The sequence below is a fragment of the Nicotiana attenuata genome, chromosome 1, assembly GCF_001879085.1.
Source record: "Nicotiana attenuata strain UT chromosome 1, NIATTr2, whole genome shotgun sequence".
Classification (NCBI taxonomy): Eukaryota; Viridiplantae; Streptophyta; class Magnoliopsida; order Solanales; family Solanaceae; genus Nicotiana; species Nicotiana attenuata.
Window position 1 is genome coordinate 64250369 of NC_031989.1, and position 10871 is coordinate 64261239.

General features: G+C 43.5%; 1 protein-coding gene across 1 annotated transcript; it reads left to right on the plus strand.

The window, feature by feature from the left end:
- LOC109236799 lies at positions 5701-7929 on the plus strand. The gene is made up of 2 exons (XM_019403031.1): positions 5701-7212; positions 7303-7929. Exons 1-2 carry the CDS (start codon positions 5701-5703, stop codon positions 7927-7929), a joined length of 2139 nt encoding a protein of 712 aa, XP_019258576.1.

Consider the following 10871-nt stretch of genomic DNA (forward strand, 5'->3'; position numbering starts at 1 on the left):
GCTTTGCCTTGGGGTTTGGATTCTGAATCCATGCTGAGACGAAAGAGGAAGGCTTGTATTCATAGCCTTTTTGGGCCTGTGATCCGAGCCCACTTGTTTTTTCTTCAATCTCGAAACGGGTTCTCCGCATAAGTAATTGGGCCTGTTTCAGTTTAGGTCCTCCCATTAAGTGAATGGCTGTTTATTTTAATGTCAGCCTTACAATTTGAACGGGTTTGGTTCAAATCATTCACCCAAAATAAGAGTTCAAATACCATTAGTGTTTAATGAATTAAACTCCTTAAATGAATTTGGGGCGTGCCATATTAAGTAAGACATAGTTATGGCCCTCAAAAGCTTAGTTTGAATTACCTTTATAATTGGAATTGAGGTGTGCCGTGCCAAATAAAACCTCAAATGCATGGCCCTCGCTTAATTAATTTAAATCCTTTAGAAATCGAGGCGTGCCATTTAGTTGAATTTTCCATGGCCTTCTCAAATTTGAAAGTGCGTAGTTGCTTTAGGCGCGCTATTTTTAAAAGTTACTTTCCTAAACTCGGGTGTGCATTTCATGTGACCCAAATCCAAATCTCAACAACGTTAAATAAAATGTGTCGCGGTCTGCGGGTGCATTTCATGTGGCGTGGTCCAAAGAAGTGTTTTAGATGACGTTGAAATCTTCCTTAAAAAATAAAAGCGGCTTAAAAAGTTAAAATATACCATAGGCTAAAACATGTATTAAAATCAGATAATAGGCCAATTATGATAGTTTATGCGACCGTGCTAGAACCACGGAATCCGGGGGAGCCTAACACCTTCCCTCGGGTTAACAGAATTTCTTATTCAGAATTTCTGGTTTGCAGACTTCAAAAGGAAAGTCGAAATTTTCCTCGATTTGGGATTTAAAATAAACCGGTGACTTGGGACACCAAATAAACTATCCCAAGTGGCGACTCTGAATAAAAATGAATAAATAATCCCATTTCGAATAATGTCACTTAAAGTGGAAAAAATCCATTGTACTACCTTCGGGTGTGTAAAAAAGGAGGTGTGACAGCTCTGGCGACCCTGCTGGGGAACCAAACCCAGAACTTCGGTTCAGAGTTCAAGAATTCGAGCTTAGAATAGCTGTTATGATTGGCTTTATCTATTATCTGATTTTTCTACATGTTTGAGCCCAATGTGCTAAATGCCGCTTACTGCTACGAAACCCTTCTTCTCTCTGAGTCTTCTAAATCATTTGGGGAGTGTGCACTTCGTATGACTTCTCTTCTGTCTAGAGTCTTATCCAATTTTAGAACGAGGTTCGGACAAGTTGCAAAGCCGGTGAAGCTTCTGTATTCCCGGTACGCTGCCCCCCTTGGCTCGAGCTGTCCGCTCGGGTAAGCCAGGTCTAGAACAATACACCCAGGTTTTAAACCTAGTATAACAAAGCTCATGCCAGATCCCTAGTAGGAACGCTTGTTTGCATCACGTGCATTTGACTTTGGAGACTCAACACAGGGGTTGGGTCTGTCTAGGACAGGTGTACCCAAATTAAAAAGACCATCCTGATGCATTCTACTTGCTACTTGTGCATTTATTTGCTTCGGATTTGCATGTTGACCGGCTTATGAATAATAGGAGAAAAGTTGGAAAAAAGAAAAATCAATTGGAGGGTTAGAGAGATAATTACCTGTTCCGAAAAACCCAATATCCAAAAAGTACCGAAACTCTGCCGAAATTTTTAAAAAAAAAGAAAGTTTGTTTTTAAGAAAAATATTTAGGAATGTCTTTTATTTTGACAAATTTGCCCGAACTACGCCAGTTTGATTCTCACCGGATGTGGGATACGTAGGCAACCCCCATCGGGTCCAACTTCCCTTTTTGCAAAAATAGCCCAAAAAGAACCAAAATTTTATTTTTCGATTGTAAATAAGTAAGGTGATGTCATTCTTGTCTAAAATAGCCGAATGTCCCCAAAAGGGCGCCGGTAGGCTGTTTTTGTAAGAACAGCCACCTTTGGTCACTTTTTCAAGGTTTTGGCCGGTTAGCAAACACAGCCTTAAAATCTTCTTCCTCAAAGTGCTGAAAGGCCGTATTTGCAAAGTCGGATTTTTTATGAAAATTTTGAAAAAATATAGTGTTAACTTTTTCTTGAGTCAAAATGTGTCATAATTTTTCTTTTAATTAAATCACCCTAATAAATGTGCAAGATGACACAGATGAAAATGAACCCTTCGCAGCTCTTAAAGAGATCCCCTTACAGCTCCATTTGTGGTGGAACGATTTAGGGAAAGGCAGTAGAGGAACCGTGGTAAAGGTTTTGGGTGGTCTTATCGGACTTTTGAACATCAAGCCAAGATTGGACGTGATTGAGGCCATGATACCTTTTTGGGATCCAACTCGCAATGTGTTCCGCTTCTCTGACTTTGAGCTCACACCCACGCTAGAGGAAATTGCAGGTTATGCCAGCCTCAGTGGAAAACTTAGAAGTCGGTACCCTGTGTCATCAAGACCGGTATCTCCCCACAAATTTTTGGACATGTTGAGTATTAGCCGGGATATTCAGGATGGGAATTTGTCTAAAGGGTATTGCACTTTCGAGTTCTTGTATCAACGCTATGGTAACCCCCAAGGTTTTGAAGCACCGAATACTGGTCTGACCCATGCCAGAAATAAATATAAATGGGAGGCAAGGCAGGGTTTGGCTTTTATAGTAGCATTCTTGGGTGTCGTAATCTGTCCACGAGAAGACGGCAACATAGAATTGGGCCTCGTGGGAATGGTTGATGTCGCGATCAAGAAAGCTAATGGCACCATGGTTCCAATGATCTTGTTTGAGATTTACCGAGCTTTGACCATCTGCTGAGAAGGGGGAAAATTCTTCCAAGGCTGCAACTTACTACTACAATTGTGGATACAGGAACATCTCTACCATCGTGTCGGGTATATGAACTACGGTATGACCGATTTGAACTGCATCGAAGAATTTAAAAGCCGAGTGGTGGGTGTTGAATTTCCCGAGGGTACCGAAGCTTGGTTTGCACACTTAAGTTCTTTAACTTCTGATAAGATTGAGTGTGCGTTCGGATGGTTCCCTGTCACCGAAGCAATATACATGTCAGCCGAAGTGTGTTATCTTCTCCTGATGGGTATCCGGAGCATCCAGCCGTATGCTCCTCACAGGGTTTTGCGCTTACTGGGCAGATTTCAAACCGTTCCTCATGACGAAGATTTGAGTAGACATGTCGTCGAATTGGGCCCAAAGGCCGTATTTCCAGAAGGACGAGTTCGCCAAGTGTGGAATGAATGCAGATTTCTTGAACCTAAGACTATGGTGCGGGATCTAGCTAGAGGTGAGGTAGACCCCAAGTACATTATTTGGTTCGGTAAAAGGTTTCAGATTCCTGAGAGACCTGCTAAGAGACCTCATGTTCAACAATTCATTAATGACTCGCAGGAGCAGTGGGGCTGGTTGGCAAAAGAAGAAAGCTATAGGGCCAAAATAAGTAAATTAGAGGGACAAATCAGGGACCTCAAATTTGGCAATAGTATCCAAGCTGCCGCAGATGAAGGGGAAAAGAAAAAGTTAATTCAGGAAAACGAAGCCCTCAAAGCTCAAATCCAGAAAATGAGAATAGCTGCTAGAAACCCGAAAAGGAGCCGAGCGGATGAAAGGCTTATAAGCAGTCTGAGAAAGAAATTACTTGAGTGTCAAGATGACCTAGAAAAATCTGAGGCCAGTCTAGCAAAAGTCCGGGCCCAATTGGCAAAGAATGCAGAAGGGCGGGCACAGTTTATGCAACAAATGAAGAGAAAATATGAGGGGACAATTACCAATCTAAAGAAGAAGCTAACCACCCTTGAAAATGAGGCAGACAAACAGGCTAGGAATTTTAAAGCTGATAGGGAACATTGTTATGCTTTGATGACCCAGATGGAGGAAGATATGCAACAGTTGCAAAATCAAAGCTAGCGTGGCACTCAGGTGCTAGAAGCCCAGAATCAGCAAATCGGGCGCCTGCTTTAGGAAAAGGGTATTGTCCGAGAGAGGGTTAGAGCTATTGCCGACTACATCGTTAGGAAATGCCAAGCATGTGAGGACATGACTCAAAACACTTTCTTCGCTGCAGTAATGACATTTGTCCGCTAGATAATGAGTGATTTGGAGAGGCTTCAAGGAAATCTCGCACGTAGGCCCGTGGCGAGACCGAATGATGTCCCACGGGCCCCAGGAGTTGAAACACTGATGTATTCATGATTTTTCATTTATCAAGTCTGTATCTCAGTTGTTAGTTTAAAAGTTGTTTTGAGTCTGTTTGTAGTTTTTTTTTTTTTTAAAAATTCCAAGAAATGAGTAGGTTGAAGTCTTTTGTAATATAAAAGTTTGGCAGTTTTATTAATGAAAATTGAAAATTCCCAAAAAATTGTTTCTTTATTTTTCGCATTTATTTTCTTGAACTACGTAATGATATGATTCACGCGGCGTCGTGATACGCAGGCAATCCTCATTGAATCCGGTCATGATTTTGTAAATAACTCAAATAAGAGAGAGATGTGAAAAGAAAAACCCAAAAATAAAGAAAAGAGAGACAAAGAAAAACCAGAAGAAAAACGAAAAGAGAGCAAGGAAAGAGATGGAAGAAAAGAGCGGAAAATGAAAATAGAAGCACAAAAAGACAAAGTGGAAAGAAAAGAAAATTGGGGAAAGTAAGCAAAGCCGGGATGAAACATGCAACCGACGCAAAACATGTAGAAACACATTTAACTGTATAGGTACATCACACCCCAACGTGCGATTACCTATGTGTTATTTTGCGCCAAATTGACCAGTTTGTTGTCTACTGTTAAGCTCAGGTTTTATAGTAAGGTGGTTGGTTTTGTGGTAGCCTGGCTTCGCATCCATACTTCACGAGGTCGAACGGAAGCGTTGAAATGTCTTCAGAAATGCCTCTGCCAACAGTTCCTGTTACGGATGATAGTCCGATCTCGGGCATCCCAACTTTAGAATCGGCAGCTGCCGAGGAAAATAGATTTCTGCATCTCCGCATGATGGAAATGTGGGACGCCTGGGCAAAAGGAAAAGAACCACCAAGTGCAATCCGTGGATTCCTTGAGCTTTTTCCCAGGGCAAGTGGGACCTCCAACATCCCTATAAATTATCCAAATACCCCACTGGGATATCCTACCATTTCTGCCAACTTTGTGGGAACACATTCTGAGGCTCGCCCCCAGGTGTTAACTTCAGGTGCTGCTTCAAACATATTCACTGCGCCACCTTGTTCAGCTATGGCACAACCCACTCTACCCAGGCCTAGCTTCGATCCATCTTCTTTCACCTTTCAAACACCATCTTTCCCAATGGAACCAACCCAATTTACTACCAATGCCTACCCTCAGCCGACTCGGTACGAGTTTACCGCAGGGCAGGAGAAAACCACAAAAACCCCTGAACAATAGGAGATCACTAGAAAGATGAGAAGCATGGAGCAAAGTCTCAAAAATATACAAGGTCTGAGTGGGCAAAAGAGCGTATCTTACGCTGACCTGTGCATGTTCCCACATGTACATCTACCCTTGGGTTTCAAAACCCCGAAGTTTGAGAAATATGATGGGCATGGGGATCCCCTTGCCCAACTAAAAAGGTATTGCAACCAACTGCGGGGAGCGGGCGGAAAAAAAGAGCTGCTCATGGCTTACTTTGGAGAAAGTTTGGTCGGTATCGCTTCAGAATGGTATATGGATCAAGATATATCTCGCTGGCATGTCTGCAATGACCTAGCTCGGGACTTTTTCAGGCAGTTTCAATATAACATTGACATCGCCCCTGACAGGAATTCATTGTCAAATCTAAAGAAGAAGTCCTCGGAGAGCTTCCGAGAATATGCCGTCAAGTGGCGCGAACAAGCCGCCAGAGTCAAACCTCTCATGGACGAAACAGAGATGGTCAGTGTCTTCCTTCAAGCCCAAGAGGCTGATTATTATCAAAACATGATGTCTGCGATGGGTAAGCCATTTGCCGAAGCCATCAAAATCGGTGAAATGGTTGAAAATGGGTTGAAAACAGGGCGAATCTTGAGTCAGTCTGCTATAAGAGCTACCTCCCAAGCCATCCAGGGTGGGTCTGGAGGAGTAGCAAATCGAAAGAAAAAGGAGGAAACATTAATGGCAACTTCGAGTGCAAGAAAACCCCGTCCACCCAGATCTCTTTTCTCTGAAAGAATCCCACAACACTACTATCCCCACCAAGATGTACCTTATGCTCCTCAGCCATACACAGTGATGAATGCCCAACCCTATGTCAGGCCACAACAACAGTTTAACCAGAACAGAGCTCCACTTCCCAGAAATCAACCTCCTTACCAAGCTCACTACAATCCCCGACCTCCACAGAACAACTTCCATACCCGGGGACCACCCAAGAAAACAAACTTCACACCCACTGGTGAGTCCTATTCTAGCCTATTCCCAAAATTGGTCCAAATGGGTTTGTTGCAACCCGTACCCCCGAATAGGCAAAACCCAGAGTCACCCTCTTACCAACATGGCGCCCGGTGTGCCTATCATTCAGGGGCAGAAGTGCATGATATAGATAATTGTTGGACCTTGAAGAGGGCTATGGAAGATCTGATAGAACAAAAGAGAATAGTGCTAAGGGACGAAGACGTTCATAATGTAACCAACAATCCACTACCGGCTCCCAACAACGGGCCAGTTATTGGGATGATTTGTGAAGACAAAGAGTTTGACTCAGCTCTAAAAGCCATCATTGCCATAGCCGACATGGAAAAGAAACCAAAAGCTGTCGCGAAACAAGACAAGGGGGAGAAAAAGAGTAAAACCACCCCTCAGAAGACAGAAAAGAAAGTGGAAGTTGAAACTGGAGCAGCGCCCTCCAAAGATGCCGTTCTCTATGCCCCTCGAGGCCGCAAGAAAGAACAGATGCCATTGACTCCTCCTAGAAGGTTTGAGTTAAACAAGGGAGCTCAAATGTATGTGTCCAAGGGGACCTACGTGATGCGGGGGCCAATAATTCCACCAAGGCTGAGTGAGCCCGTGGTTATTGGCCGCGCGCCACAAAGGCCTATGACAGATCCCACTGCTGTGCCATGGAATTATAACAAACCAGTAGTAACTTACAAAGGCAAAGAGATCTCGGGAGAAATTAAGGAGAATAACCCGACTGAGAAGTACCTCAACCTGGAGGAAGTGAATAATGCCACAAAGAAGCGTTTCCCATCTAAGAAGCCAGTGAGTGCTGAAGAAGCAGAGGCATTCTTCCAGAAAATGAAAATGGCAGACTACGAGATAATCGACCAACTTCGAAAATCTCCTACTCAGGTCTCTCTTTTGTCTCTGCTGATGAACTCAACTGAACATCAAAAAGTGTTGATCAAAACTCTCAACGAAGCATATGTGCCTATTGAAACCACTGTAGAACAATTGGAGAGGATGTCAGAAAGGTTTTTTGCAATCAATCAAATCTCGTTCAGCAAGAATGATTTGCCCCTGGAAGGGGCCGCACACAGCAAAGCCCTTCACCTGACAGTTAAATGCGAAGGGTATTATGTGAAAATGGTCATGCTAGATGGTGGTTCTGGGGTAGATATTTGCCCACTCTCAACTCTGCAACATATGGAAATCGGTACTGAAAGAATCAGACCCAACAACGTCTGTGTGCGTGCCTTTGACGGCATCAAAAGAGATACTATTGGTGAAATTGATATGATTTTAACTATCGGCTTGACCTTTCAGGTCTTGGACATGGATACTTCCTATAATTTCCTCTTGGGAAAGCCGTGGATTCACGCAGCAGGGGTTGTGCCTTCTACTCTCCACCAGATGGTAAAGTTCGAACATGAAGATCAGGAGATTGTAGTTCACGGGGAAGATGAGCAATCGATTTATCGGGACCCGCCAGTCCCTTGTCTTGAAGCTAGAGAAGGAAGTGAACATATAGTCTACTAGGCTTTCGAAATTGTGGTCGCGGACCAGTGTGAAGAGGGAAACCCTTGTCCCCAACCCTTTCTTTCAAATGCATCAATTATGGTGGCCAAAGAAATGATCGGACATGGCTACAAACCCGGGAAGGGGCTTGGGACTTCACTGCAAGGAATTACTGAACCCATCACCTTGAATGCCTGTGAGAAGTTCTTTGGGGTAGGTTTCCAACCCACATCAGCTGATGGAAAATGGGCAGATGAAAGAAAGAACAATGGTTGGGTCTTGCCTCAGCCGATTCCGCATCTGTATAGGACATTTGTCAAGCCTAAGTACAATGAGGAAGAGGAAGATGAGGCCTTTACGGCCGAGGAAATTGAAGAAATCTATGGAGCTATGAGGCAGATGCTATATGAAGCCCACATGGTCCAACCAGGGGAAGGCGCAAGCACCGCTGAGGTTCTATACATGGGACCCAGTGCCAAACTGCAAAATTAGAAGGCTACCCCATTCCCAATCAGGCGGGAGTCCCGGTAGTCCAGTCCTGCCACTTTTTCTGCATCGCGAGTTATTTCAGGGTGTAACTCGGATGTTTTTCTTTAATTTCTCGTCTTTAACTTCCAATGTAAACCCTGTTATCTTCAAATTCAAAGAAACGAAATCAATATTTCATCGTTCATCTTTCTTTATTCTATCTGATTTTTGTTATTTTTCTCTTTTATTTCTTCTTTCAGTTCTAATAATGCGGCTTTAAATAACATGACATGCTTGCGGACTTCTTGCCCAGATTCAAACACGCTGTCTAACTGTGAAATAATGAACCAAGAACCGGAATATGATAAAGAAGAGGCTTTTAGGGAAATAAATCGAGAATTGGAACAATTTGAGAACAAACCTAAGCCGAACTTAAATGATACTGAGTCGGTTAATTTGGGTAGTTCTGAAGAAGTCAGGGAAACCAAGATAAGCATTCACACAGATGAAAAAACCCGGGATGCGCTGATCCAACTCTTATTTGAATTCAAAGATGTGTTTGCTTGGTCATATGATGACATGCCAGGACTGAGTGTCGATTTGGTGGTTCACAAGTTGCCAACTTACCCCGACTATCCCCCTGTCCAACAAAAGCAAAGAAAGTTCAAAACCGATATCAGTGACAAGATTAAATAAGAAGTCAAAAAACAGTTAAAAGCGGGGGTGATCCGAGTGGTTCGATATACCACATGGTTAGCCAATGTAGTTCCAGTGCCAAAGAAAGACGGGAAAACCCGAGTGTGTGTGGATTACAGAGATCTGAACAAAGCAAGTCCTAAGGATAATTTCCCGTTGCCGAACATCCACATACTTGTTGATAACTGTGCCAAACATGAGATACAGTCCTTCGTGGATTGTTACGCAGGATATCACCAGGTGTTGATGGATGAGGAGGATGCAGAAAAGACAACTTTTACCACACCCTGGGGCACATACTGTTACAGAGTCATGCCTTTTGGTCTGAAGAATGTCGGGGCAACCTACATAAGGGACATGACTGCCATTTTTCACGACATGATGCACCAAGAGATAGAGGTGTATGTGGACGACGTGATCATCAAGTCCAGGACCCAGGATGACCATGTTCGGGACTTGAGAAAATTCTTTGAGCGGCTACGCAAATATGATTTGAGCTAAATCCAGCCAAATGTGCATTTGGGGTTCCGTCTGGCAAACTCTTAGGATTTGTAGTCAGTCGGAGAGGCATCAAGCTAGACCCAACAAAGATAAAGTCTATTCGGGATTTGCCTCCTCCGAGAACCAAGAAGGATGTGATGAGCCTATTGGGCAGATTGAACTACATCAGCCGATTCATTGCCCAACTGACGTCTACATGTGAACCCATCTTCAAGCTGTTAAGGAAAGACGCGGCAATCAAATGGACAGATGAGTGTCAAGAAGCTTTTGACAAAATCAAAGAGTATCTGTCAAACCCGCCAGTCTTGGTCCCACCGGAACCGGGAAGGCCCCTGTTCTTGTATCTAATAGTCTTGGAAAATTCTTTCGGCTGTGTCCTCGGGCAACATGATGTGACCGGAAAGAAAGAGCAGACCATTTACTATCTGAGCAAGAAGTATACCAGTTATGAAGCCAAGTACACTTTATTGGAAAGAACTTGTTGCGCTTTAACTTGGGTCGCTCAGAAGCTGAGGCATTATCTGCAAGCTTACACCACTTACCTCATAACCAGGTTGGATCCCTTAAAATACATATTCCAGAAGCCAATGCCCACGGGAAGGTTAGCAAAATGGCAGATCTTGCTCACTGAATTTGACATAGTCTATGTCACCCGCACGGTGATAAAAGACCAGGCTTTAGCGGATCATTTGGCTGAAAACCCGGTTGATGATGAATACCAACCTTTGAGCACCTACTTCCCGGATTAAGAGGTAAATTCAGTTGAGGCAATATACGAAGATACTAATGCTTGGAAAATGTTCTTTGACGGAGCGGTAAATGCAAAAGGTGTTGGAATTGGGGCAATCTTGATCTCACCCACTGGTCAACATTATCCAGCCACAACCCGACTTTGATTTTTTGCACGAATAATACTGCCGAGTATGCAGCCTGCATTATGGGCATGAACATGGGAATTGACCAAGACGTCAAAGAATTGTTAATCATGGGAGACTCGGATCTGATTATCTGACAAGCTCAAGGAGAATGGGAGACCCGAGATGTCAAACTGATTACTTACAGGCAACATGTGGAAGATCTTAGCAAGCGGTTCAAGTTAATAGAGTTCAGGTACATCCCTCGTTGTCACAATGAACTAGCTGATGCACTTGCTACTTTGGCCTCGATGTTGCCATACCCGGGCAATGCCCACATTGATCCCTTGGAAATCCAAATCAGGGAAAGGCACAGTTACTGTAATACGGTTGAGGTAGAACCAAATATTCAGCCATGGTCTCATGACATCAAAAGATTTCTGA